The sequence below is a fragment of the Mirounga angustirostris genome, unplaced genomic scaffold, assembly GCF_029215605.1.
Source record: "Mirounga angustirostris isolate CCGP_5_RB_7025 unplaced genomic scaffold, mMirAng1.0.hap1 SCAF_5, whole genome shotgun sequence".
NCBI classification, from domain to species: domain Eukaryota; kingdom Metazoa; phylum Chordata; class Mammalia; order Carnivora; family Phocidae; genus Mirounga; species Mirounga angustirostris.
Window position 1 is genome coordinate 64,041,182 of NW_026991713.1, and position 27,887 is coordinate 64,069,068.

General features: G+C 50.2%; 2 protein-coding genes and 1 long non-coding RNA gene across 6 annotated transcripts; 2 read left to right on the forward strand and 1 right to left on the reverse strand.

The window, feature by feature from the left end:
• The first annotated feature begins 25 nt into the window (after window positions 1-25).
• WNT10B (Wnt family member 10B) lies at window positions 26-4,852 on the forward strand. The gene is made up of 5 exons (XM_045873512.3): window positions 26-268; window positions 1,155-1,274; window positions 1,407-1,669; window positions 3,395-3,768; window positions 4,394-4,852. Exons 2-5 carry the CDS (start codon window positions 1,201-1,203, stop codon window positions 4,850-4,852), a joined length of 1,170 nt encoding a protein of 389 aa, XP_045729468.1. The 5' UTR covers window positions 26-268; window positions 1,155-1,200.
• LOC123843787 (uncharacterized) lies at window positions 2,224-4,300 on the reverse strand. Of its 2 annotated transcripts, none has more exons than XR_010411532.1 (3): window positions 4,170-4,300; window positions 3,147-3,265; window positions 2,224-2,340 (listed from the first exon to the last, which is right to left on the reverse strand). It is a non-coding gene; the product is annotated as an uncharacterized LOC123843787 (long non-coding RNA). The 2 variants fall into 2 exon arrangements; XR_006790635.3 differs by having other exon boundaries at window positions 3,950-4,300.
• ARF3 (ADP ribosylation factor 3) lies at window positions 4,822-27,805 on the forward strand. 3 transcript variants are annotated; one of them, XM_045873510.3, is made up of 6 exons: window positions 10,339-10,505; window positions 13,462-13,551; window positions 22,547-22,787; window positions 23,830-23,940; window positions 24,176-24,300; window positions 24,854-27,805. In XM_045873510.3, exons 3-6 carry the CDS (start codon window positions 22,640-22,642, stop codon window positions 25,013-25,015), a joined length of 546 nt encoding a protein of 181 aa, XP_045729466.1. In that variant the 5' UTR covers window positions 10,339-10,505; window positions 13,462-13,551; window positions 22,547-22,639; the 3' UTR covers window positions 25,016-27,805. The 3 variants fall into 3 exon arrangements, with proteins under 3 accessions (XP_064447405.1, XP_045729466.1, XP_045729465.1); XM_064591335.1 differs by lacking the exons at window positions 10,339-10,505; window positions 13,462-13,551 and adding an exon at window positions 4,822-4,844; XM_045873509.3 differs by lacking the exon at window positions 13,462-13,551 and having other exon boundaries at window positions 10,340-10,505.
• Window positions 27,806-27,887: the final 82 nt, after the last annotated feature.

The window sequence follows — 27,887 nt, forward strand, 5'->3', positions numbered from 1 at the left end:
AGCTCGGCGTGAGTAGAGTAGAGCCGGAGCCCCCAGTTCTTTGCTAGACCACTTGCTAGCTTTCTCGATCACTCCCTCCCTTCCTCCCTCCCTTCCTCCCGGCGGCTGTGGCGGCGCTGGGGAAGCAGCGAAGAGGAGTGGCCCTGCCCTGGAAGAATGCGGCTCTGCCGAGGGGGCAGAACCCGACGCAGTCTCCCCGCGGTTTGAGAAGCCCGAGCCCAGGCGACCCAATCCTGCCGGTGGCGACCCCGCACCAGAGCAGCTGGAGGTAATCGGAACCGGGAAAGCAGGGAGAGCAGGGACGCGCACACGGGGCTGAGAGAGGCACACGGGTAGTCAGACAGACAGACACGCATCCGCCCACTGGGGCACGGAGACAGAGAGAGAGCCAGGGATATTGGCAGAGATAAAGACAGCAAATAAAGGAGTATTCCCAGATCAGAAGGGCAATGAACGTGAGAGCAAAGGGTTGGGGAATGAGTCTGGGACCCGAGGGGACCAGACGGGCATTGCAGATGAGGGGAACACTAGTTAGGAAAGGTGGCAGAGGAGGAAGAGGACTCAACCTGTGCCGCCGTCCTCTTCAGGCGGGAACCAGGTCCCCTCCCTGTCTGGTGCACCTGGAGCCTCCCCTCTCTCCCAACTGCGGAAAAAGTGGGTAGAGCCGGGTTGGGGGCCCATTCCTCCAGGTCTCTCACGGAGGCTGCCTGCCCTCGACAGCACCTGAAGGTGACCCTCCCCCACACCCCGCCGTCTGTAGGTGGTGCAGAACCCTCTTCCAATCCCGCCCCCTAGCCCTGAGAGCCAGGCTCTGGTGGACGAGGGAAGCCAGTCGTGGGGCCCTCAAAGAGGGAGCGGGGGGCAAGATGGTGGAGTGGTGTTTGTGAGTCAGTATGTCTGAGTTTGCACGTGAGTGTGTCTGTGTGCCAGGCGTTGTGTCTGTCTGGGTCTAGCTCCAGGGGCTCTTGCATAAGCCCCTGCTGCGGTGCCCAGACTCTTCCTCCAGGGTCCAGGGACAGGGGTGATTCTTATTGTTTTGCTTGGGGAGGGATGACAAGGGTCACTGGGGTGGCACTGGTGAGTTAGGAATCCTTGGTTGCTGGGGGGGGGCAGCCCACCCTATTCCGAAGCCCCCAAGTCTCCCTGTCCCGCAGGCCCTGATCGATCTGCCCACCGGGGCCTTAGGGCCCGGGCTTCGACATGCGGGAGGAGCCCCGGCCGCGGCCTCCGCCCTCGGGCTTCGCGGGTCTCCTGTTCCTGGCGTTGTGCAGTCGGTGAGCAGCTCCCCCCTGTCACCCAGCCCACGAGAGAAAGCCCTAGGCTGAAAGCACCGACCCAGCACGGGAGGAGTCGGAGGGGGCGCGAGGCCTGGACCACAGACCCCGCAACGCCTTCTGCGTTCCCAGGGCCCTCAGCAATGAGATTCTGGGCCTGAAGCTGCCCGGCGAGCCGCCGCTGACCGCCAACACTGTATGCTTGACGCTGTCGGGCCTGAGCAAGCGGCAGCTGGGCCTCTGCCTGCGCAGCCCCGACGTGACGGCATCCGCGCTTCAGGGCCTGCACATCGCGGTTCACGAGTGTCAGCACCAGCTGCGCGACCAGCGCTGGAACTGCTCGGCGCTCGAGGGCGGCGGCCGTCTGCCGCACCACAGCGCCATCCTCAAGCGCGGTGAGCCGGGCCGGGCGGGTCTGCGCCGCTGGGGCTGGGGCTGGGGCTGGGGGGCAGGCCGAGGCGAGCGGAGGCGGGAAGGGACCGGTTCGCGACTCCGGGAGGGGCCTCTCTCCGGGAATTCCCCCCCCACCCCCGGGGAGCCACAGAGCTGCGCCTGGCCACCCGTCTGGGCCCCTGCGCCTCACTTCCACCTGCGTGCTGCCGGCAAAGCAGCTGAGTCTTGCTATCCTACCCTAGGGCCCCTCTTGCCTGCCTCCACCAGGCTCGATCTGGGTTGCACCTGCGAGCAAGAGATGCCCCCAACCCTGGAAGCTTCAAACGCCCCCCCATTACCTCCCCCAATATCCTCCCCCCCTCCCCGGACAAGCCCAGGCTGGTGTCCCCAGAGCCTCAGCGGGGGTGGGGTGACGCCCCCAACCGTTTAAGGGTTAAACCTACTCCCCTAATTGCTGGGGTTCCCAGGAGCAGAGGCTGGGAACAAAGACCCTGATGGCTTTGAAGCTGGGGAGCAGCCCCCTCCTCTGTGCTGTGGGGGCCCCAGGTGGCTCTCACCTGAGCAGGTGAGGAACGGCTGGAGGGGCGAAGAACAGGTCACTGCTGGTCTGGTCTGGGAGGTATGGTCTGGAAGTCATCGTTGCCTCTTGCCAGGCCATGCCTGTGTTTCCTCCCTGGAGGAGTAAAGATCCATTCTGGGCTCAGCTCGAGGGGGGGGGGGCAGTACTTCAGGGACTACGGGGTTAATAGGCAGCTGCCATCTGCGGGGGAATTCCCAAGACTTGTGCAAACAGCTTCACCCCGAGGGTTGAAGTTGGGGGGGATTGGGAGGCTGGGCCAGAAGCCCTGCATCCTGGGGTGGGAGAGGCTTGGCCCCTAAAGAGGCACTGTCTCTCATCCTCTCAGGGCTCAAGAGAGCCCCTACCTAAAAGGAAGTGAGGGACCCCCTCCTTCTCTATAGGGCCGGGTGTAGGGAAAGGTGTTGATACCCAAATGAGAGGCATGGGAAAGGCTTGTCATCTTGAGCCTCTTGTGACCCCAAAAACATAACAAAGAAGCCAACATTTTAAGAGGGCCTCAGGGAAAATCACCCCCCACCCCTCTCCCCCTCCCAGCATTTTATAGAGTAATAGCAGGTTAGGATAAACATAAAGGGCAGTCTTAAAGGGCAAATATAAAACTAGAAACTGGAAAGGGGAAGGATAGCTCCACAGCTCCAGTGCTTTGGGGGTGTTGGGGTGGTGGAGGAAGGTTGGTTAAAGGGCCCTAAAGAAAAAAAAAAAAAGAACAAAAAAGTCTCTGCTTCCACCCCGCCACCCAAGCTCCCTGCTGGGCTGGGGAATTTTTAAAGCTTTCAGATGTAGAACTCAGTGATCACTTCTTCAAAGACCTCGGGGACTCCCTCTCAGTCACCTGCCAACCCCAGGGGTCTTGCCCTCCAGCTAGCTCTTTCATCTGCACCCGAAAATCCCAGACTTACAGAACGAGGATGGGCCTCAGAGATCATCTCAGTCCAGCTCCTCCCTTAATAAATGAGGAAACTGAGGCTTCGTGCTTCCGTTCCCTTCCTTCTCCGTGACTTTCTCCCAAATTATGCAGCTGGTAAATGACAGGGTCAGGATTCAGTTAGGAATTCCTGGAATTGAAGGGTGGCTGCTTATTTCCTCCCACCTCCCTACTCCAGCTGCCTGTCAACCTTATCCCCCGTCACACCCTTTTTATCCCCAGGTTTCCGTGAGAGTGCTTTTTCCTTCTCCATGCTGGCGGCAGGGGTCATGCACGCGGTCGCCACGGCCTGCAGCCTGGGCAGGCTAGTGAGCTGCAGCTGCGGCTGGAAGGGCAGCGGTGAGCAGGACCGGCTGAGGGCCAAGCTGCTGCAGCTGCAGGCTCTGTCCCGGGGCAAGAGTTTCCCCCACTCCCTGCCCAGCCCTGGCCCCGGCTCAGGCCCCAGCCCTGGCCCCCAGGACACATGGGAATGGGGTGGCTGTAACCATGACATGGACTTTGGAGAGAAGTTCTCTCGGGATTTCTTGGATTCCAGGGAAGCTCCCCGGGACATCCAGGCGAGAATGCGAATCCACAACAACAGGGTGGGGCGACAGGTATGTGTGGGCAACTTGTCCCGGGTCTCCTTAGCTTTTGAGGCCTGGCTGGAGTTGGAGAGGCACAGCAGAGTAAAGAGGATGAGATGTGGTGGGGGATGGCCACTCACCATCTGGATGACCTCAAGTGAGTCACTTACCCTGCGTTTTGCATCTGTAAAAAGAGTCTAACGATACCTACCTTAAGATGTCATTAAGAGTGAGCAGGCAAATAGGGCACTGGGCAGAGTGCCTAGTCCTTGGCAGGTGCTCATTACATGGTATGTATGTATGACAGCTGCCTTCCTACAGAAGCGGTGCTCATTTTAGTGCTCACTCTGCAAAGAGCACTGGACTGCGAGTCGGGACAACTGGAGTTGAGTTCTGTTAGCAGCTAGTTATCAAAGCGGAGTCTCTCTTACCAGCTAGTGATTAAAGTTGGGCAGATCACTCTGCTCTGGCCTCAGTCCTCCAACCAGAAGATGAGGGAGTTGAGCTATTAGCCAGCCCTGCAGTGCCCTTTCTCTTCTGATATTCCATGGTCATTCTTGCCTCTATGTCTCCCTCCCCATGCTCTCTGTTCCCTCCCCTCTGCTGCGCCCCTGTGCTCTGCCCCTGTGCTGCCCCCCCCCACCCCATGCTCTAGGTGGTAACTGAAAACCTGAAGCGGAAATGCAAGTGCCACGGCACATCGGGCAGCTGCCAGTTCAAGACGTGCTGGAGGGCGGCCCCGGACTTCCGGGCAGTGGGGGCAGCGTTGAGGGAGCGGCTGGGCCGGGCCATCTTCATCGACACCCACAACCGGAACTCTGGAGCCTTCCAACCCCGCCTGCGTCCCCGTCGCCTCTCGGGAGAGCTGGTTTACTTTGAGAAGTCCCCCGACTTCTGTGAGCGAGACCCTGCGGTGGGCTCCCCCGGCACTCGGGGCCGGGCCTGCAACAAGACCAGCCGTCTGCTGGACGGCTGCGGTAGCTTGTGCTGCGGCCGTGGGCACAACGTGCTCCGGCAGACGCGAGTGGAGCGCTGTCACTGCCGCTTCCACTGGTGCTGCTACGTGCTGTGTGACGAGTGTAAGGTCACCGAGTGGGTCAACGTGTGTAAGTGAGGGGCGGCTTCACCTGGCCCGCGGGGCCGGCGGGGCCGGTGGGGCCGGTGGGGGGCGGGCGCGCCTCCTCGGCCCTTTGCTCTCATTTCTGTCCAGTGGCAATCTTGGCTCCTGGCAGCGGCTTTGGGGGCGTTGGGGGGGTCAGGCTGAGTCCGCGATGTGCAGCCTTTTCCCCCGCTGTAGGGCGGCCTGGGAGGGAAAGCTGTCACCCCCTCTTCTGCTCTTGAAACACCTGAAATGAACGAAGGTGACATGCACTGTATTGCCTCCCTGTCCCCGGCCCTGGGGTCCCTTTAGCTCTGGTTCCTACACCTTCTGGCTGGGGTGTCCCTGTAGTTTGACTACTCCTCTCCTTTGAGGGATAGCCCCAGGCATTGTGTGGAGCCATAAGACCTGTATCCAGGGAGACCACTCGTTCTTATCTGCTGTTCCCTAACTCCTCTACAGCAGCCTGGGCTCCTTCTTGTGGGGGAATAGGAGACAGTGGTAGACAGGTTTTTCTTGGGGAAAGGAAGGGGGCTCTCCCTAGAGTCTTCAGAGAGTTGTTTGTCTAGGCCCTTAGGGAAACTGTCCCCCCCCATTCAGATGTTAAAGGAAACCCTCCAAAGGAAGAGTTTTACCTAAGACTCTCTGAGCCTCTTATTTGTTGTTAGCAGGAGGGATGGGAATGAATAATTTATTGTACTGAGACTTGTTCTTGGTTTCTGTTTGTAACTAAAATAAATTAAACTACTGGACCAGTGGATGCAGGTGGTTATATTTCTGCCCACACTTGGGATCCCAGTCCATCGCTTCTTTCCCAGGTAAATTCTACCCTCATACACCCAATGACTTTATTTATGTGTATCCTGCCTGGTCCCACAAAGGATTTGAAATGGTCCTCACTGATTTAGTTGGCAACTTTCAATGTGAAAAACCAGGGGGTACTTCTACGTAGAGGGGGGCTAGATATCCAAACATAGGCCCAATTTACTTTTTTTTTTTCTTAAGATTTTATTTATGTGACAGAGACACAGCGAGAGAGGGAACACAAGCAGGGGGAGTGGGAGGGGGAGAAGCAGGCTTTCCGCTGAGCAGAGCCCGATGTGGGGCTTGATCCCAGAGTCCTGGGAGCATGACCTGAGCTGAAGGCAGACACTTAACGACTGAGCCACCCAGGCGCCCCTACCATAAAAATTTACTTTTTATGTGCTTCAACTCCAGACTTCACCTTGATCCTTGTCCTAGAACAAGGGTTGGCATTTTTTTCCCCCCACAGAGGGCTTGATAGCAAGTATACAGTTGACCCTTGAACAACATCAGGGGTTTGGGGGCACCCCCTTCCCACACAGTCAAACATCTGTGCATAACTTTTGATTCCCCCAAAACTTAATTACTTATAACCTACTGTTGACTGGAAGCCTTACCGATAATAGAAACAGTCGATTAACAGATTAACACATACTTTGTATGCTACGTGTTTTATATACTGTGTTCTTGCAATAAAATAGAGAAAAGAAAATGTTATTAAGAAAATCATAAGGAAGGGGCACCTGGGTGGCTCAGTCGTTGGGCGTCTGCCTTCGGCTCAGGTCATGATCCCAGGGTCCTGGGATCGAGGCCTGCATCAGGCTCCCCGCTCTGTGGGAAGCCTGCTTCTCCCTCTCCCACTCCCCCTGCTTGTGTTCCCTCTCTCGCTGTGTCTCTCTCTGTCAAATAAATAAATAAAATCTTTTTTTTTAAAAAAAAAAGAAAATCAGGGCGCCTGGGTGGCTCAGTTGGTTGGGCGGCTGCCTTCGGCTCAGGTCATGATCCTGGAGTCCCGGGATCGAGTCCCGCATCGGGCTCCCTGCTCGGCAGGGAGTCTGCTTCTCCCTCTGACCCTCCTCCCTCTCATGCTCTCTGTCTCTCATGCTCTCTCTCTCAAATAAATAAATAAAATCTTTAAAAAAAAAATAAAAAAAAATAAAAAATAAAAATAAAAAAAAGAAAATCATAAGGAAGATAAAATACATTTACAGTAGGGTACGGTAGGTATTTACTAAAAAAAAAAAAAATCTGTGTATTAAGTGAACCTGCACAGTTCAAACCTGTGTCGTTCAAGGGTCAGCTGTATTAGGCTTGTGGGCTTTGTTGCAACTACTCAACTCTGCTATAATTACTCAACTCTGTTGTTGTGAATCAAAAGTAGCCATAGACCACACATAAACAAATGGGTATGGCTGTGTCCAATAAGGCTTAATTCACAAAAATGGGACTGCAGATGAGATTAGGCTCTCTGGCTGTACTTGGTTAACCCCTGCCCTATACCATGGTTACCTCTGTTCCAGAGATTTCAAGTCCTGAACGTATCTCAACATTAAGTTTGGACCCAAAAGTGCAGGTGCTTTTCTTTATGGCTCCAAGTCAGAGAACTTGGGAGGTAGATATAAGACTAATGGGAAACATATAAAAGAGATTCCAGTGCTTGAAAAGGGAGTGTTTGCTCTGGAAACCAGCAAAACCAGCATGCTTTCCTATTGAATTATTTGCATGTGTATTGTGTTCTTCCTTATTCAGAACTCTTCTGCATTTAATCTTAGTAAAATAATTCCTTTATCTTTTAGAACATAACCAAAACTAGAGAAAACAGATTTTTTACAGTAACAATCTGTCTTTTCCTAACTCAGTATCTTTGAAAACAAACCATTATCATTCAGTTCAGAAAAGGGATAGACATCACACATTCAGAACTTTACAAGTGACTAAATGTTTGTGGGGTTGCAAGATGCTGCCTCTAACAGGTCATCTCATTGGCCAGGGAATGTAGAAATGGTTTTCTCTATTTCTCTAGGCAATAGATATATCTGCTACCCAAATTACCCTCAAAATTAGGTGATTTTGCTACTCAGGTAGCAAGGGCATTTTGAGGAATGTTGGGTTAGGCTAGTACTTTATGACAAAATTTTATGTCCTGATTTCCCACTTGAGAATCCTGGGCTTGGGAAACTTGATGGAAGCAGGAAGACATCTCATCCTTACTTTAGTCACTGATTGAGCCTGGTGTGTATGGGGGTGTCAGGCAGAGAGGGGATGCAGCTAGAATGGGCATAGGATAGGAGAGAAAATAATGATAAGGAACATCCAGAATGGGAATTTCTCACACTTAGACAGAGAGAGGAGAATCTCCAATGGTATTACAGCAAGAATATTTCGGCTTTTTCCTGTTTCCTTCCTCTGTATTCTCTTTGGCTCCCTCTCTTTCTAGCTTTCTCTTTTGTCAGGCACACTCTGTGGCAAACTCAAGCCCCAAACCACAACCTTGAGAAATTCCAAATGGATTTTGTCAGCATGGCCAACACCCCCCCACCCCTGCTCCCGGCACACGCACTGGGCTCAGACCCAGGCCTGGGGTCAGTGACGAGAGTGGGAGTGTGCAACCCACAGAGTGGGTGGCTACAATTTCAGCTTTTACTTAGCTCCACTGGCAGTCAGAGGGAGGGAGAAAGACTGATGAACTCTAAGTCAGGCCTCTAGGCCTCCTTCAGCTCTGGATGAGCTCTTTTCCCTTAGCCTTTCAAGTGGTTGGGAAGCTGGGGAGTGGCAGTGGCTGGCTAATTGCCAGCTAGGCAGCCGCCCTCCTGTCTCTGCTCCTGTTTGCTCCATGGGAAGCGCCCAGTGATGCTGCAGCAGACTCCAGACTCCAGACAGGTGAAGGACAGAAAGCCTGGGAGATTCTCCAGTCCCATTCATCAGTTATTTTATTTTATTTTAATTATTTGAGAGAGAGTGAGCACGAGGGGGGGAGCGATGGGGCAGAGGAGAGGGAGAAGCAGACTCTCCGCTGAGCAGGGAGCCTGACAGATATGGGGCTCCATCCGAGGACCCCAGGATCATGAGAGCCTAGAGCCGAAGGCAGACACTTAACCCACTTAGCCCTGCATCCATCAGTTCTGACTCAAATGTCATGGTACTTGCTGCTAACCATATTAGGCTGTCACCATTTCCATCCTTCCTAACACCCAGGACTCATCCTTGAGAGTATGTGATGTCTCCGGCAGGAACACTGAATTTCTACCTCCTGACAGAATCTCAAGAGGCATGTTGGTGTGGTTGGGGCACTAGTGAAGGGGGGAGGTGCAAAGCATAATTTTGGTGGTTGGTGTGGGGGCATAACTTGGTGGGGTGAAAATTTTAGGAAAATAAATGGAAAGAGTAGTCATGTGGAAGTATCACAGGGCCTGATCCAAGAGTCTGCAATAAAACTGAAGAAGTCTTCTGCCATTTACAACACAGAGCTTAGCAGGGCAAAGGCCCTTAATAGCAACAGCCCAGGACATATACAACTCTCTTTGCTATAAACATGCTCCTTGTTATCCAGATCATCCCTCACTATGTTAAATTAGGGTCCTCTTGGCTTCACATTCTAGGGCCATATTATTTTCCACATTAGAATAAGAGAGAAAACAGACAGGGATGAGAGGAAGAGAGTGGTGAATATATACATCAGGGATTGATGAGGACAAGGGATAGACAGAGTGTGGCTATCTACCAACCTGGTTCTTCTTGAAAGAGAAGAAATAAGGCCAAAAAAAAAAAAAAATCCAGAAAAGCACCAGTTTTGGCTCAAGCCTTAGGGAAGAGCTATGTGTTCCCTTATACTGAGGAGAGAGGCCACTTAAAGAACCTTCTGTTCTTAGTATTACTAGTGACCTTCTATCACAGCAGAGACTGTTCCAAGGCATCTCTGCATGTCTAGATCAGAGGCAGAAATTGGTGTAAGGGAAGTGGGGGTGGGCAGGGGTGGAGAAACATGGGTGTAAAGTCTCATTTTCCTTGGGATACTAAAATTCATAGTCATCTAGGTACACTTCCTCAAACCACACCTCTAAATATTAGGCTTCCATGGTTGTCTTTCACTTTCCAACTTCCTAACTGGACCAGAGTCCAGTTCTTTCCTTCAGTCTCTTAAATTCATCACTCTCTCTCCTCTTCCCCATGGGAAAGGATCTCCTGATTCAGACCCCTGAGTAACCCAGTCTTAGCTTGGGAGGAGAGAGTAGCAACAGCGATGCAGCGAGGGCTCTCAGGGAGATGCAGCTAGCCGTGGTTAAGAAATAAAGATGTGGTCTGGAAGAATAGGGTGGGCCACAGCAAGGGCTCCTCACTCGTACCCGGCTCCTGGCTTTGCCTCTCCGCCCAGCCCCTTCCAGTGTGGCCAGCATGCAGTTCCAGTCATTAAATTTCAGGCATGGCCCCGGAGCTTGGAATTCTCACCTCAATGCCCACTGCCTCATCCCCACTTCCCGGCTCCCGCCTCCGCCGCCCGCAGCCTGCAGCCCCCACTTCGGCCCCCGCCCAGGTTTCAGCTCCTGCACCCGGCTGCCTCTGCTGCAGCCGCTGCCATGGTGATAGATCTCGCGAGAACTGCCGCTCGCTACCGCGCAGTTCTCGCGCGATCGGGGAGGTGGGAAGTATCCCGGTCTGGGGGTGGGGGTGCGCCGCACAGCTCCTGTCGCCGTCGCGGCTTCCGGTGCTAGGTGGAGGAAAGGAAGGAGGGAGCTGGGGAGCGGGGCCAGGGGAGCAGCCTTGCCGAAATCGGCTTGGGGGAGTCGGAGGGAGCGGAACCAGTGCCGAGCGGAACCTGCGGGGGCGGAGGCGGCGGCTGCGGCGGCGGAGCTGGGAGCAGGAACTGGTGAGGGGCTGGGGAAGGAAGGCGGGTCCCGGTAGAGGAGAGGCTCGGGGTGGGGGATGAGGAGATAGAGCCCCCCTCCCCCCGGCACTGCCGGGCATGGAGCGGTGTGGTCCTTCCCACCTGAGAGCTCGGGGAGGGGGCGCCGGGCCAGTCTCTCGCCTTCCCCCACATTTGAAGGACGCGGAGCTGGGGTGGGGGTGGGGGGCGCTCACGAATCTGTGCTCTGCCTCGCACGCGGGGGCGACCCGGGCTGCAGTTAGGTTCCCCTCGCCTGCAGGAGGTGGGCTTACGAGGGGTCGGGTTTGAGGTGGAGGGAAACAGTCCAGAGAGAGGTGATGCGGGGGCGGTGATGGCTGTTTTGTATCCTTTTCCTGTTAAAGGGCTAGGGAATGCCGCTTTTTCCTACCCTCTCTCCTGCTCCACCTTAGTACTAGGAGACCAGAGCCTTGCAGCGGTGACACCCTGTACTCCCTTCATGGAGCAAGGGTGCGTAAGGGGTTTAGGGATCAGTCGGCCAGGCAAGCTAGTGGGGCACCCCAGGGGCACTATTCCGGTAGAGGTTGCGCTTTGGGTCTTGGGAACCACACATTGGGACCAGGGCAGCAGGTGGGGAGCGGGAGGAGAAGAGGCAGAAGAGGGTGGGGGGATCAGATCTTGCTTGGAGAGGAGAGGTGGTGCCTTCCTCCCCCAGGCAAAGCGGGGGCGGTCTCACAGGAGGAGGGAGCAGCTAGTCGCTGACTCTGAGTTTGTGTCTTCCAATCGGCTTTCTTTCTTTAGGAAGTACCAGGATTCCCGGAACAGAAAATGGAGCCATTGCTTACACCAATGTTTGAGGGAAGGAGGGGGAGGTGGAGTTCCCTGTTAACCCCGGCCACTTGCATAGCAAAGTGGTAGCTCCTCTTTTGGGGGAGTTCCCTTCTTTCTGGGTTGTATTACTGCTGGTCTCCCTCTGGCCAGGCCAGGAGGAGTGTGGTATGTGGTCAGGAGTGAGAAGAAATAGTGAGGTCATCTGGTTGGGGAGAAGCGTAACTCAAAACCTGCCTCTGCTGCTGTTGGATTGGGTCGCCCCTGGTCTATGGCATGAAAGTTTTATGGATAGGAGAATGCTGCAGGAGTCTGATTGCTTGGGTCAGTGCAACAGAACAGAATCTAGTCTCTGCATACTTTTCTCCCCTGTCCTTAATCAGGTAGTGACCATCTTTGCTGTCATTTTTGTCTTGAGCTTCTTGGGTAAGTGTCTCCACTGGATATGACTGGAGTGGAGCAGTGAATTGGTTATTGCACATTAGACATAAGTGTGAATAACATGTCTTTAAAAGCTCATTTTAAGAAAGAAACTGATCCACAGAGGTCACTGTTCACAGAATGAATCATTGACCTTGGATTTAGCTGGGAAGGGCCCCCTGTGTATCACATATTTACATGCTTCCCGCTTCCCAGCATAGAAATTATTATTATTACTATTATTTCAAAGATTTCATTTTTTATTTGAGAGAGAGAGAAAGCATGAGCAGGGGGAGAAGCAGAGGGAGAAGCAGGTTCCCCGCTGAGCAGGGAGTCTGATGCTGGGCTCGATTGGGATCATGACCTGAGCTGAAGGCAGCCGCTTAACCGACTGAGCCACCCAGGCGCCCCCCAGCATAGAATTATTACCTTGCATCATCAAAAATTTTATGTGTAAGTCTTGTTTTTCCAAAGAGATGAAACATTTTGATTGCAGAGATTGGATTTCATGTTGTGTCTCCCATAGTGCCTAATGCAAACAGTAGGCTCTTGGGGTGAGTACAGGATGTGAATGGGTAGAACTCAACAAGCTTTCTGACTACAGTTTAAGTAAAGAGAAGGAGATGGCTTGGCTGTCAGGGAGAGTGCCTGGAGATAGCTGAGTGAGGGTACAAAGGCCCTTGGGCATTGTAATTACGAAGTCATGGCCTCTCCACCTTCCTACGAGGCACAAAACAGGCATGGATAATGGAAACTAAGACCCAAAAAGAAAAATATTACTAGAACACAAAGTCATTATTTATCTGAAATCCCAGGTCTCCTGCTTCCCCACTGTGGGCAAAGATGTTAAGTTCTTCAGAGTATTGTCAAAATTGGAATTCTGGAGATTACAGAGGAGAGAGCCAATGTATGTATGTGGTGCCTGGCACAGAATTGGTGCCAGTGAATGGTAGCTGCTATTATTAAACTGCATGCAAGTATAAAGGAGGGGTGGCAGCAGGCTGGAAAGAGTGGAAGTGAAGTCTCAAGTGCACAGAGGATCATATTGTGTGTGTTCATTTCTGCTACTCTCTTTCCACTGGAGTCATAATAAGAGGAAATGGACTCAGAGGATAGTGGGTGGGATTTCTTGCTTAGAAGGAGGAACTTCTTTAAAACCAGGTTTGTTAAAGCTGAGTGAATAACAGGGAAATTGTGGAATCTGCTTCCCCATACACCTTTAGAAATGGATGCCAAGCAGCCCGAGACTCAAAGCATATCACTGTTTTTGGCTCTCTTCACCATTTTTGTTGCGGGTCAATTTAGAGGCACTATGGCATGGTTATTTAGAGTGTGGACTTTGGAATCAGACAAAATTGGGTTCAAATCCTGCCTCTGCTAATTACTAGTTTTATGATTTTGGTGAAAAACTTGTCCTCCTTTAGCTTCATTTTCCTCATCAGTAAAGAACATGATAATGATAGTACCTACTTCATAGTATTGGCATGAGAATTAAATGAGATAATACATGTAAAGTATTTAGTACTGTACAAAGCACATAGTAAGCCCCAAATAAATGTTAGTTGCTATTAATAATCATCATCATAATAGCAATAATAATATGAGCACTCAGGGCTGCCTTAAAGGAGAGGAGGTTGACAAAAGAATAACTTGCTGCCTGTGTAGAGGGATGATTGTTACCATGACTTTCTTTGCTGGTCGTAGGCTTATGAGCAATGAAATCTTTTTTCAGCATCAGCCTCACAGAGGCAGCTCCTGCTGCCTGAGTGGGAGGTGAAGCTGGAGCAAGGCAGGGGCCCTGGACCATCAACTTGGATGCACGGTGAGGATGTGGGGGCTCAAGAATAGTGTTCATGTTAGAAAAGTCAGCATGATTGAAGTAACGGTTGACTCTTTCATACAAGAGCACTCTAAATGACCTAGGTCAGGGATATAGATTCCTGGGTCCCTTTATTTTAGGTCTCAATTAGTATTTCAGCAAACTCCATTTCCTGGGCCACTCTTTTCGTTTAGTCCTATCTCCTTTAAATGTCTCCCCCTGAGTATGTTTTAGAATGTACTGTATTAAGGTCCAGAGTTGTGATATCTGTGTAATTCTACCTGCTATACCTTTTCAACATCTGTTGCAAATACAGGTAGAATGCTAGTAAAGCTTTTTGATAATGAAAAGACATGGGGAGCATTTGGAAGTTCCACAAATGTTTGGAGGCTTGCATTATAGTCTGGGAAAGAACTGACTGCGGTAGGGATTCCATGAACGTTTTAGAGCTTTGTATTGGACTTCTACAAAGGATCTGCTGTGCCATATGGACCCGAAGGGACATGGCTTGGGAATTCATTGATCCACCATTATCACCATATTCCTGAAGAAAGATGAGATGACTGGGTGTAGCAGATCTCATCGTACCCTTTAGCTCTTCCATTACTGATGAGAGCCTGGTATAACCCTTCCTTTATGAGCTTTTACACTAGAGCGTCAGGCATGGATGTTTAAACTTCAGCATGATTTAGGATGCAGGAGAACATTTGCTCTCTGTTGCAGTGGTTTTTGACCCCCTTTTCCTCTTCTGTTAAAAGGAATTAAACGTTACCTTCTATAAAATCTTATTTGAAGTCTAATACATTGCGTGGATAAAAATGGAGCTGCTCTGGTAGTGGGGTAGAGGGGAGGAGCATAATTAGAGCCTCTCATATAGTTCTTCCCCCACCCCCAAGCCTGTGAAGCCCATCCAGGGAACCCTAGGGCTAGGGCTCGGGCTCTGAGAACATAGCAACCATTTCTCGAGTTTGTCAGATACAGGAAAAGAATCAGGGATCACCTATAGAATACTGTCTTCCTCAACCTCAGAAATGTTTTACCACCATCAGTAGAACCATACTCCTCAAAAGCAAGCATGTTAGTCACTTGCTACAGATTGGGCATGGTCCCTGCTGACAAGGGCTCATAGTTTAGTGAAGTACTTCCCCAACCTTTTGTCATGGCATACACAGAGAATGGTAATAGTGAGAAAGACATAGTGCTTGCAAGCTGAGATGACTGGCCCTTGGGCTCTAGCCACCTTAAGCCCTGCCTAGCCATCCAGTACTGATGGGATGTATGGCAGACCTATAATGCGTTAAAGGCACGTAATTTTTTTTTTAAAGATTTTATTTATTTATTTATTTTTAAAGATTTTACTTATTTATTTGACAGAGAGAGACACAGCGAGAGAAGGAACACAAGCAGGGGGAGTGGGAGAGGGAGAAGCAGGCTCCCTGCAGAGCAGGGAGCCCGATGCGGGACTCGATCCCAGGACCCTGGGATCATGACCTGAGCTGAAGGCAGACGCCCAACCAACTGAGCCACCCAGGTGCCCCAGTTCCCTGTTTTCTGAATCCTTAGACTGCTCTGTAATGGTGGGCCTTGTCTAAACCATAGCTTCCTTTGTCATCTGTTCACCAGCAGCTCGATTTTGACCTGTGAAGTGGGAACCAGATTGGAGCAAAGGTTTATTAGGGCTTTAGGCTGACTGCTTGTGGAATTTCAGTGCTTTTGTAATTAAGAAAGCATAGTGAAACATCAAAATAGTAGAATCCACAGGATTTAACTACTGATTAAATTTATGAAGGAAGAGTAGAAGAGTCAAAAATGACTCCCAGGTTTCTGGCCTGGGTGATCTGGTGGCACTTCGTTAGCCAAGAAATACAAGAGGAACAAATCTGAGATTGAAGATATTTGTTTTTATTTTTTTAAAGATTTTATTTATTTGAGAGAGCATGAGCACGGGGGAGGAGGCAGAGGGAGAGGGAGAAGCAGACTGCTCGCTGAGCAGGGAGCCCACCGCGGGGCTCTATCCCAGGACCCTGAGAACGTGACCTGAGCCGAAGGCAGACGCTTAACCGACTGAGCCACTCAGGTGCCCTGAAGATACTTATTTTTAGATTAAACTTCAATTTTGAGGTGCTAAGGTGTGAAGCTCAGGAGAAAGGCTGAGCTGGGTATTTGGGAATCATCTGCACAGATGGTAACTGAAGCCATAAGAGAAACCAAGATCCAGGATGACAGCAGTTACTGGCTATCTACCCAAAGAGCAATTCTTCCCCTTCTTGCTTCTAACACAACCCCTAATGTGTTCAGATGTTGGGGGTGGGGGTATAAAGATACCCTTCCCCAGCCCTAGGGTATGAAAACTGATCAGCCTAAGGGATGTGGGCATTCCATTTCCCTTGCCAGTGATTGAGTCACAAATGGTCATGTACTAATTCTAGCCAATAAAATATAGGGAATGTCTGCTGGGAGCATCTGGGAAAGTTTTCCTCAATCTTAAAAAAAAGACATATGGCAACATTCTCTTGTCCAGCCTTTAGATGTTGATATAGAAGAATGAGATGCTGGAGTAATTCCGAGAGCATGAAGAGACAGACATAAGAACTCTAGGATGTCAGAGCAGAAAAATGGAGAAAATTTGGGTCCTTAATAACACTGTAGAGCTGGTGGATTAAAAAAACAAGCGTTCTAGCTCTAGATTTCTCCCTCTCTCTCTCTCTGTGTAGGGGAATATACATAACACAATTTACCGTTTTGACCATTTTTAAGTGCACAGTTCAGTGGCATTAAGTACATTCACACTGTTTTGCAACCATCACCACCATCCATCTCCAGAACTTTTTCATCTTCCCAAACTGAAACTCTGTAATTGTTAAACAATAACCTGCATTTCCCCTACCTCCACCCCCTGGCAACCACCATTCTACTTCCATCTGTATGAATTTGACTAGGGTGCTTCATATACATGGAATCATACAATTTTGTCCTTTTGTGTCTGGCTTATTTTACCTAGACGTCAAGCTATATGCTTTAATAAGTCTACTTGTCATTTAAGCCACAAGTGTGTCTTCTATCTTTTGCAACTGATGCTACTCTAACTGATACATCTAGGGAGAGTGTGTACAGTGGGACAAGAGAAAAGGCCAAAGGCAGAAACTTGGGGCACATCAACATTTAAATCGGTAGGCAAAACAGAGGCCAGGAAAGAGAGTAAGAAGCAACCAGAGGGGCCAAAAGGACATCAAGATAGTAAGACATCATAGACACCAATGAGGAAAAAACATTAAAAAAAAAAAAGGATCAAAGGTTGTAGAAAAGGCAAATTAAAATAAGGCCTGAAAGGGGTGCCTAAGTGGCTCAGTCAGTTAAGTCTGACTCTTGGTTTTGGCTCAGATCATGATCTCAGGGTTGAGACTGAGCTCCGCCGCGGCCCCATGGACAGCCCTTTTCCTGTGGACAACGGGCGAGTGAATCAGAACAGAGAATCGGGGCTGTTTCAGAATATATGGCCAGATAAAAATGTGACCAGATAAAAACTAGACTCATTTGTTTCTTTGGAATGTTCCGTGGCACTGCCCTTTAACAAAGCTTTCAGCTTGCCCTATTCTTAGAAACTGACCAGCTTACAATCATTTCATCTTCTGATATTCCATAGCTGCTCCAGTGCCTACAACTAGAGCCTTGACTATTCAGAACACTATGATTTCTTTTTAAAAAAATTTTTTTAATTAATTGACTTATTTTTTTATTTTTTAAAGATTTTATTTACTTATTTGAGAGAGAGAGCACAAGGTGTGGGGGAGAGGGAGAAGCAGACTCCCCACTGAGCAGGGAGCCTGACCACGCGGGGCTCAATCCCAGGACTCCGAGATCATGACCTGAGCCTAAGGCAGAGCCTTAACTGACTGAGCCACCCAGGCGCCCTGTTTTGATGTTTCAAATCTATCTTTTCGTTTTTATTGCTTCCTGTGGTTAAGAACTTTTGATTTCTTGGCTGTATTACTGTACCTCCCACATGGTCTCTCTGCCTCAAGTCTTTTTCCCCTTTTAATTTACACCCAAATGACTGCCAGAATGGTCCTTTATTATTATTTTTTTTTAAGCAAGCTTTACACCCAACATGGGGCTTGAACTCACGACTCTGAGATCAAGAGTTGCATCCTCTACTGACTGAGTCAGCCAGGTGCTCAGAAAGAATGGTCTTTCTAAAGCACATACTTGCTTATGTTACTAAGTATGGCCTTTAAGGCCCTTCATGATCTAGCCCCTTCTTACCTCTCCAGTGTCCTCACTTCTTTTACTCACCATGCGGCATCCAAATAAACTGACTCCCAACTGCACCTGGCTTTGGCTAGTAAAAAGTGCTGTCTCTAACTCAGGTCTTTATGCCTTTGACACACGTTCCCTCTCCCCCACTCCCTCTTTTTTATTGTTTGATTACTTCCTATTCTGTCGGGAGGGAGTCAGCTCGGAGGGTGACCTGAGAATCATGTCTGGGAATTGCCCTTTACTCCTCAGTCTTGATTAACTGCTCCAGCTTGCTGTCCCCATTATACTATGTGCTTATTCCACTCTTACTCTTGTGCTGTTTTGTAATTCTGTTTGCTTGTCTTTCTCTCCCACTGACTGAGTTTCATAAAAGCAGAAGTTGTCTTCCTCTCTGTATGCCTAGTTCTGTATACCCAGTAAGTGCTTAGTGAATGGATGGAAGCTGACATCAGAAGCTATTTCTTGGCTTTGGGAAATCTCTGAGTCCAGTAGAAGTCATTGAGATATTAATCTAGGAGTTCTTGTGTGCTTGTGATTACAGTGCTCTTGAGACAAAAACTTGGAAAGTTTATAGAGGTCACAAGCCAGCTGTGCTAAGGAAACCAAGTACAGGCAGACCCTGCTTTTGTTTCCTTACATTTTATCGGTCTGCTCCATTGGCTGTACTAAAAATAGCATCTCTATTAGTGATATCGCAATGTGAAAATTGTCTGGGAACAAAGCTGCTTTTAGTGCACCTACCTGGCAGCAGAAGGTTTGGGAGACCTTGGTCTTCCCTTCCCTGGACCCATGCAGCCTGAAGAGGAGGAGGTGGTGTCAGATCAGAAGTCCCCTCAGAAGTAGGTGTCGTAGGACGCAAGCCTGAGTCAGCCACCAGAGTCAGGTGGGGGGAGTTGTGTGTGGCAGACTGAGTGTGACTCTCAGAATCACTTGGAGAGTGAGGCGGACATGTTCCTGCAACACACACAAGCCAGGATGGCTGAGCAGTCATGGCAACAGCCTGCCTCTCCTGGTGGGGGGGGGGGGATGGGCTTGGGGGCAGTAAGTAGTCGTCAGTGAGGACATCCTCAGATGAAGCTTAAATCAGGCAATGTGTTTGATTGAACTCCTGCAGTGTTCCACACGGATTGTACTGGAACACACCTTAAGAGCTCTTGTTATTTGTACCACTGATAACAAAGCTTGTGGCTGTAAAATAGAATGTTGAGGTATACTTTTTTAATAATAGGGATATTGCTGTAGTCCATTTTGCATCCTAAGCTACTCATCTTCAGTTTTAACTGCTGATTCCTGGTTTCTCACAGCCCGTGGAACCCTGGCATTTTGCCCTTTCAACACAGGAGTGCCATCTGTGGTAAAAGAGAGTAACTATAGGCTGTACAGTACATAGGGAAACAATCCAGGGTTTATGTATTTTTTTGCCATTCTGCTTCCCAGAGCTTTTTTTAGGAATGCATTATGGGTGAAAGTAAAAATCGGCAGTATAACCCAAGATTTGTGTTCATGACACAAAGCTGCAAGTTGCCACCATCCTCGTGGTAGAGGCAGCGTGCTATCTGGTGATAGGGACAGAGAAAGCCAGGACAAGAAAACCAACACCTGCTTTGGAATGCTCATCTGAGTCCAGCTCCTGATTATATTAAAGAGGAGTCAAATGTCCACTAATTTCAGGGCGTGGCGCTGCCCCCAGAGGACACACAGTGACTATGTGGGCATTTCATCAGTTATCCATCAGGCCCATTGCGTATTAAATGGCAAGAGAAAATTCCATTGATTTTAGTCTTCTAGTCCTTTTATGGTGTTTCCAAACCAGTCTTGGGGTCAAATATGGTGTGGAAAATGGCCAAGAATTGACAGGGTATCTAAGAAACCATCTGTGCTTTACACAGAGATACCAAGTACTGCTGGGGCAGAAGAAATGATATAAGGACATCCTCAGAGGAGGCTTAAATCAGCCCCTGTGCTTGGTTGAACTCCTATAGTGGGCTTGGAACTGGGAGTGGGGACAGATCCAAAATAAATAAAAGGCATAGTCCTTGCCCATGGAGAATACAGTTGAACTGTAGAGACGGTAAATGTACAGACTTCTAAGAGAGAAAAAGCTCCATGAGGTAGTAAGTGCCACATGAGTGGCTCAGATAATTCAGGGACATGCCAGGAAAGAGAAGTAAGTGTAACACTGGGATCAGCTTTTGAACCAAGATGTTAACTTGCTAGTTTAGCAAAGAAGCAAACCAAAGGACAGTGTGTGCATGTTTTGGGGCCAGGGGTATTTTTCAGCCACTCACGATTGGTAATCCTTTAATCAGCAATTGCTTCATTCATGAAGGACAGCAAGATAAATGCTTGGTATAAATTCCAGTTCAGAACCTGGGCCAAAGCCTACTACCAAAGCCTTAAAGCAAAGTATCATCTGGAACTGGAGAAGAGGAGGCCTGAGTAGGAAATAAGATCAAGACTAGGAAGACTTGGGGAAGTTTTAATTTCTGGAGATGAGGGTGGCAGAACCAGAAGTCTGACTACTACAGATTGCCAGGGTTGATGGAATCTGATCTTATTAGCTGGGCAGATGTCCCTTCCTGCCTACAGATCCTCCAGGATCTGTCTGCCTGGGTGGGTTTAGGCAGGATGGGCAGGGAGGATGGCTAGTGGGTGACTTGGCTGAAGTTGAGCCCTAAGGTTGAGCCAGGTCCTCTCCCTGGGGTGTGAGCCCTCTGGGTCAGGGGCAGGGCTCATCTGAGGAACCTACCAGGAGCACCACGCCTGGCTCATTAGTGGATGTCTGGGAAGGCCTTTGAAGATGAAACACTCCATAAGCACTCATTGTTTCTGTTTTTTGGACAAACTAGTACTGTGGTCTCCAGGGGCTGTCGATCTGGCTCCTTTGTACTAGTCTGGAATTTGCTGCAAACTGAGGAGAGTAGGAAACAAACAAAACTGAAATAGTTTTTGAGAAAACAGCTCAACTCCCACTAAACCCCCATGCTTTAGCTTGTAAATCAGATTCCTCCCCATCCACCTTTCACATTCTTGGGTTTGGGTGCACTCTGTCTTGACCTGTTCCTTCGCCTGCTGGGTTTGGTGTGTGTGTGCCTCTACGGAGAATGCCAGCAGCTGGCATATGGTGATTGCTGAATAAGCTGCCCGCGGACGCCTGTCTCCTGCAGGCACAGAGAACTGGCTGCCATGGGCGATCCTGAACCCTATTTCACTGGCTCAGAAATGCATTTCTGTGGCCATCCTGTGCCATAGAGAAGGGAGGGAAGAGGAGAGGGAATGAGTGACTCCAGGATTCTGTCTTTTGGGGGCAATGGGTGGGGTGGGAAGATAGGCACTTTGTGCCTTCGTAGTGCTTCTTACTGCCATCTTCATGTTTTTAGCAGATAATTTGTTAAGATCCTAGTATGCACCAGGCATAAGTTTCCAGTCAGTCTTAGTGAGCTGCTTGGTAAGGTCAGTATTAGACCCTGGGAGTTTTAGTTCCTTTGTTCAGCTGCTATGTACCAGGCACTATTCAAGGTACCAGGAACACAGCAGTGAACAAAATAGATAAGGAGCTGACATTGTGGTAGGAGAAAAACAGTACAGCAAGAAACAAATGTGTGATGTGTCTGATGGTGATAAATGCTATGAGGAAAAATGAAGTAGGATAAATGGGGTAGAGAGTGATGTGCGATCCACAACCATTAGAGGTGGTTGTGGAAGGCCTCTTTGATAAGGTGATATTCAGATGGATACCTGAAGGAAGTGAGGGGATGCTCCATGAAGGTAATCTAGGAGAGGAGCATTCAGGGCAGAGCGAAGAGCAAGTACAAAAGCTTTGAGGCAGGAAAGTGTCGGGGAATTGAAATGGGGTAAGCCAAGAGAAGAGTAGTAGGAGATCTAACGAGAGAAGCAGGGGAATGCAGATCGTGCAGGACCTTGCAAGCCATGGTATGGTTTTGGATTTTACTGAAAGGGAGACAGGAAGCCAAGAGAGGGTTTTGAACAGAGAAGCAGCATGACCTGATTTTGGTTTTAAAAGTAGTCTGGCTGCTATGTGGAGAACAGACTGAAGGGGGTTAGGGAGGAGGCAGGGAATGAGGTGACTGCCTCCTTGCAGGTGAGAAAGTGGAGAAGCTGTCCTTGGATGGGCCACGATGAGCCTAGGAATGAGGGGTAGCCTAGGCACACCGTTGTATGAACAGGGCACAACTTTCACCTTATTTCTTCCTGATTAATTTTGGTGTGTGGAAGGAAGGTGGAATCGCAGACATACGGAAAGGGAAGAAGTGAAGTCTCTTGATTTGAGCATGGACCTTGGGGACCTGGCAAGCCCGAACCTTGTCAGGAGTCACAAAGAGCCACTCCTCATTCCGCTCCCTCCCCTCCCAGCCTTTCCAGGAGTCTCAGGGGAAGGTTGCGGGAGGGAGGGGCATTCATGGTCTTGCAAGGCCTTATATGGTATAGAGTGTCAGAACTGAAGGGACTTCAGAAGTCATCTAGTTCAGTCCCTTCCATTTATAGGGGCAGATATGGACGGGGGGGAATAACTCATCCAAAGTCACAGCAGTACATTATGGCAGAGCAGGGGTCCTGAGTGTTCACGGCTTTGTCTCCGCTTCCAAAGACTCAGGATATTTCTGAGTGGGACTTGATCTTCGTAGCTTCTTATAAATTCCAGCCATGACTCTGGCAAATCCCATTTACATGAAATCCTGACTAGCAGATGTGTTAATGAGTTTATGTTTCTTTGCCTTAGGATTGAGTTCTCCATACCAGGGCCCAGGCCAAAACCAGACTGCCACTGCCCCCACTTGAGCCCTCCTGTCCTCAGAAAGTGGTTGCTGTGATCATGGGTAATATCTTTGGAAACCTTCTGAAGAGCCTGATTGGGAAGAAGGAGATGCGCATCCTGATGGTGGGCCTGGATGCTGCAGGAAAGACCACCATCCTGTATAAGTTGAAACTGGGGGAGATCGTCACCACCATCCCCACCATTGGTAAGGGCACAGCTTAGATGTAAGCTTTCATGCCAACAGCTGGGCCAGGCAAGGGGCCTATTCCTAGATCCCCCACCTGGCCACCAGGCAAGTCTATGCAACTTGGGGGGATTCAGGGAAGGATGGTTATTTAACTTACTAGCAGGTGCTGGGGCTGCCGTTTGCCCACCTACCCGGGCCCTCTCTGATGCGGGAACTTCCGCAGCCTGGCACTGAACAGTTGCCCTCAGGCACTGAGCTGGTTTGTTCTCTGTGTTGTTTGGAAAGCAGGTGAAAGGCTTTGATGTTCCTGCCAGAGGCCAGGAGTTATTTCACTTTAGATCCTCAGTGTACCTGATCCTGGTTAAGACCTGCCTGTGGGAGGGAGAACGTTTGCCTTATAGATGGGGCTCCAGATCATCATTGTCCACTGGTTCTGCATTTGGGGCTCCAGGACTAGAGCTCACTTTTTCTTCACTGTGTTTCCCAGGCCCTACATTTTAGCTGCAGCAGACTCGTGATGGCTGAGGTACAGGAGTGGGGCTGAGTCATTTCTTTGCAGGAGAGAGAGGCAAAGACAGAGAATGAGCAGAGAAGGTTAGCTCATGTTACCAAGGGGATTGTGAACCTCCAGACTGGCCCTCCTCATCCTCTTCCACTTTTTCTCTAAGGTTTTTTTTGTTTTGTTTTGTTTTGTCTTTGTTTTTTAAAGATTTTATTTATTCATGAGAGACAGAGACAGAGAGACAGAGAGAGGCAGAGGGAGAAGCAGGCTTCCCGCGGAGCAGGGAGCCCGATGCGGGACTCGATCCCAGGACCCCAGGATCATGACCTGAGCCGAAGGCAGATGCTTAACCATCTGAGCCGCCCAGGCGCCCCATCTAAGGTTTTTTTTTTGGCCTTTAGGCTAGTAGGTCAGGGAATACCAGGCCTGAGGAAGCCTCAGCTTTCTTTCCTTTGCTAGGATCAGAGCCAGGCTGGGGGAAACAGAAACAAACCCCTGGGGTATTGTTTGCAGGCCTGGTGTTTGAGGCCAAGTGGCCATTGTCTGTTTTTTCCAAAGGGTTCAACGTGGAAACAGTGGAGTACAAGAATATCAGCTTCACAGTTTGGGACGTGGGTGGCCAGGACAAGATTCGACCTCTCTGGAGACACTACTTCCAAAACACCCAGGGTATGGCATATGAATTGCCCAGCTTGGCATGGGTTGGTCGGGTGTGAGCAGAAGTTGTGGCTGTCATTCTTGGTTATGGGCAGCCAATCCTTGCCCTGCCGCAGCTCCTAGGGGTGGGAGAACAGGAGGAAAGGGAGCAAATATTTGGAGGGTGTATGGAGGGTGTTGTCTTTTGGTGGTAGGGATGATGGGAGTTCATCTGCTGTCTTACGCAGCACATGCTCTGCCTCCCTAGGGTTGATATTTGTGGTCGACAGCAATGATAGGGAGCGAGTAAATGAGGCCCGAGAGGAGCTGATGAGGATGCTGGCAGAGGATGAGCTCCGGGATGCAGTGCTCCTTGTCTTTGCAAACAAACAGGTGAGACTTCTCCCCACCCTGGATTTGAGAGAGGTCAACCTGGCTGTGGAAATCCTGGGCATTGGGGCTCATTGTAGGGGAAGCCCTGTGACTGTGTTCTCAATTTTGGAAGTGTGGGGAATATGATTAGCTGGCTTCTTTATGTTCCTCTTCTTGTCCCCTACCCCCCAGCTTTAATTAGCAACACTTCTGTCCTCAGGGATTGGTGTGGTAGATACCTCAAATCCCTCCTTCATCTTCCCTGTTGTCTAATTTAGTGGAACTGCCCTCACTCCTATAGTCAGACAGACCTGATTCTTTGCCCAGTCTGAATCACCTCTTCACTTCCCTACAACCCCATATTTGGTTTGCAGCTCCCCAATGGAATGACCTTTAGCGCCTTGGATCTATGGTTCTGGGATGAATAAATCCAAAGCAGCTCTTTAGGACCTTGTTCTGGTTCCTACAGTGGAGGAGGAGGGGGTGCTGGTACACATCTCTTTGGTAGATGGGTGTTCTAGAAGCCTTTGAAAGATCCTGAGCCTCCTTTTTGTGTGTCTCCCTCATGCTCCAGGATTTGCCTAATGCTATGAACGCTGCTGAGATCACAGACAAGTTGGGCCTGCATTCTCTGCGTCACCGCAACTGGTACATTCAGGCCACCTGTGCCACCAGCGGGGACGGGCTGTACGAAGGCCTGGACTGGCTGGCCAATCAGCTCAAAAACAAGAAGTGAGAGCCAGGCAGCCCTATCCGACCGCCCCACCTATCCTTGACACACCTACTGTCTCCCTGCCCCAGCTCTGCCCCTTCCTTCCCGTTGCCAGTGTGGCCAGGGCCCTGGGTATCATGTCCGCATGCCCAACAAGAGCCTTGCCTCCCCTGCCTCCCCTCCTCTCCCCTGTCCATGACCAGTCCCCGTTGCTGTCCTGATGATGAATCATTCCAATTTATCGGATTTAAAACAAAAACAAGGTTGTTATGGTTTCATGGGTGGCCCCCCCTCATCCTCTGGGGTTTGGGAGGTGGGGTGGGGTATTCTCTCCGTTCGCTTCGTTTGGCTCTGGTTGCTGCGCTCTTGGCATCTCAGTCCCTTCCCTCTCCCCACAGGTTCCTCTCCCACTCCCCATCTTCCTTTCCTTTGCCACTCTCTCCCTGTTCTACATGGAAATTGCACGGGCCTCTCTGTGTGTGCGTGCATGTGTGCGCGTGTATATACATGTATAGAGAGATATATATGCGGGGGCCAGGGTGGAGGTGTGGAGTGCAGCTCGGTGCTGGGAGCCAGGTCACTGCCCACTCCAGCCTATCATCTGCCCCTCCCATGTTGGTGAGATAAAGGGAAGAAGGTAGAGGGAAGGCTGCCCCAGTCTTGAGCTGGTTCCTCTCCTCTCTGCAGGTAGGTTTTTCTGGATGATAGGACAGATGATGGATTTTCCACCGCCATCTTCCTTGTACCCCTCTCTATATCCTGTTCAGGGCAGGGGGATGGTCTTTATCTCTAGATGACTGTTCCCAAGGAGATGCTATTCTGCCCTGCCTTGTTACTGGGAAGGAGAGAAGAGCCCACTCACTCTTGTCAGCCCAGTGTTCAGCTGATCCTCCTCCTCATCCTTAGATCTGTTCCTCAGGAGCTTGTGAGGAAGATGGGGAGAGCAAGACCATGGGGTGTGTTTGGGATCCAGGGCACTGGGGGGTGGGCCTCAGGTTTTCCATCTTCATCCTCTTGTGTTGTTAGGAGAAGGTGAGGCATGGATCAGTCTATTCCTGCCCTCCCATACCCCCCCCCCCCATCTTCTGATCTTGGAGACTGGGTGGTTTATCTGTCCTTTGTCAGAAGTTTCCTCACCCTAGTAGTCCTACTGACCTGACCGGGGCTGGCTGGGTGGTTTAATGGGGAGCAGGGGAGTGGGGGTGACATAGCAGACCTCAGTTTCAATTCCCCTATTCTCCACTTCTCTCTTTTTCTAGTCTAGGATGTGCTGAAGGCTGAAAATTTTCTGTTCTGTTTCTAGACCCTCAGACTATCCTGCTGTCCCTCCTCACTCCACCCCAACAGTTTTCTCCTGCCCGTTTCAGCCACTTCCCATGAATCCATTTGAGGTTGGAGTGGAGGAAATTAGAACTCTGAAGTAGTTGTTGGTGCTGGTGGGATGCAGTGGTCTTCAGGGTCCTCCCCCCATTATTATGTAGTTCAGAAGCTGCTGCTACTGCGTCTCTCTGTTTACAGGGGGCGCTTGTCCCTGAGGTCCTGGCCCGGGTCCTGACTTTGCGGTTTCTGTGAAGCCGTGGCTTTTCTGTGGGCTCCTGTGTGTGCTGGCTGCGCCCTGAGCTCCAAAACGGCCGCCCATAACCTTTCTGCTATGGTCAGGGCCCCGGCACCCTGTCCTCCCCCCTACCCCCCCCCCAGAGCATGGCTGAGGGACCCCTTCCCAGAAGGACTGTCCCAAGCCCCACCCCATGGGGCCAGGCTTCCTGCCACCTTTGTCTACAACAGGCAGATCAGTACCCCCACCCTACCCCAGGTTGAACTGTGAAAGAGAGGTTCCAGGGGTGTCTCCCTCAGTGCCAGTTCCTTAGTGATGTACTGTTTACCCCAGATGCAGTGGGAGTATGCAGGTCTCCTGATCTCTAGGCCTGTGTGTGTGTGTGTGTGTGTGTGTGTGTTTGGTGGCAGGGGTGAGGGGAGAGGTATGCTGGAGCTTCTAGTTCATTTTAACATGTATTCACTCCCCTGACTGCACGGATGCTTCCCTCCACCCCTTTCCTTTGCCTCTGCCTCTGTTTCCTCATTTTTTTGCTCCTGCCCCTGTTGCCTCTCCCCTCCTGAACTGTTGCCTTTGCCTTCTCAACTCATTCACTGCTGTTGCCTGTTTCCCCTTTCCTTGTTTCGTTCCTACTTAGTATTCCCCACTCTTGGTCTTTGCAGTAGCTGAGGATTTTACTTCTTCTCCTGCCTCCCAGTCTGACCCTCCCTAGTTAGATGGCAGTCCCAATTAGGTTTTTCTTATTTAAGGCCCACCCCTACCTTGTTTTGGGGGGCTCCAGAGACCAGTGGGCCTGAGGGTGTTAGCAAGCAGCCTTGGAGGTTGCCTTGGTGCTGCTCAAGGATCTATCCAGCAGGGGGGAGCAGTAAGTGATCTTGGTAGTATTCCTGGTTGCTAGGCCCTTGGCAGGGGTGGGTGGTCCTTTCTACATTCCCATTCTCCTAAAAGCTCTTTCTGGATTGGGTTTCTCATTCCATTTTTGCCTGTTCCCTCCCACATTCTCCTCTGGTAGATTTCATTTTATGCTTTCCTTTGTTACAGCCTTTTTCCCCCTAGAGATTCCCCTCTGGGCCCCCTCCCCCAGCAGAGTGTGTTTTGTGATGTTACAGTAGTAACTGCAGTTCTGGTTTTTCTCTTCTTCTTTTCTCCTCTGGACTGTAGACTGTATATGTTTAATGACTCACCTTCTCTCTCCTTGCCCAAAATGTGGGATACGCGATGACTGTGACCCTGGTTGGAAATTAAACTTGTTTTATGCAGCTTTGGAGCAGACCTTCATCCTTGATGTGCAGCAGCATGGGACAGTATTTAAATGGTGAGGGTACTTCTGTCTCTGGTCCC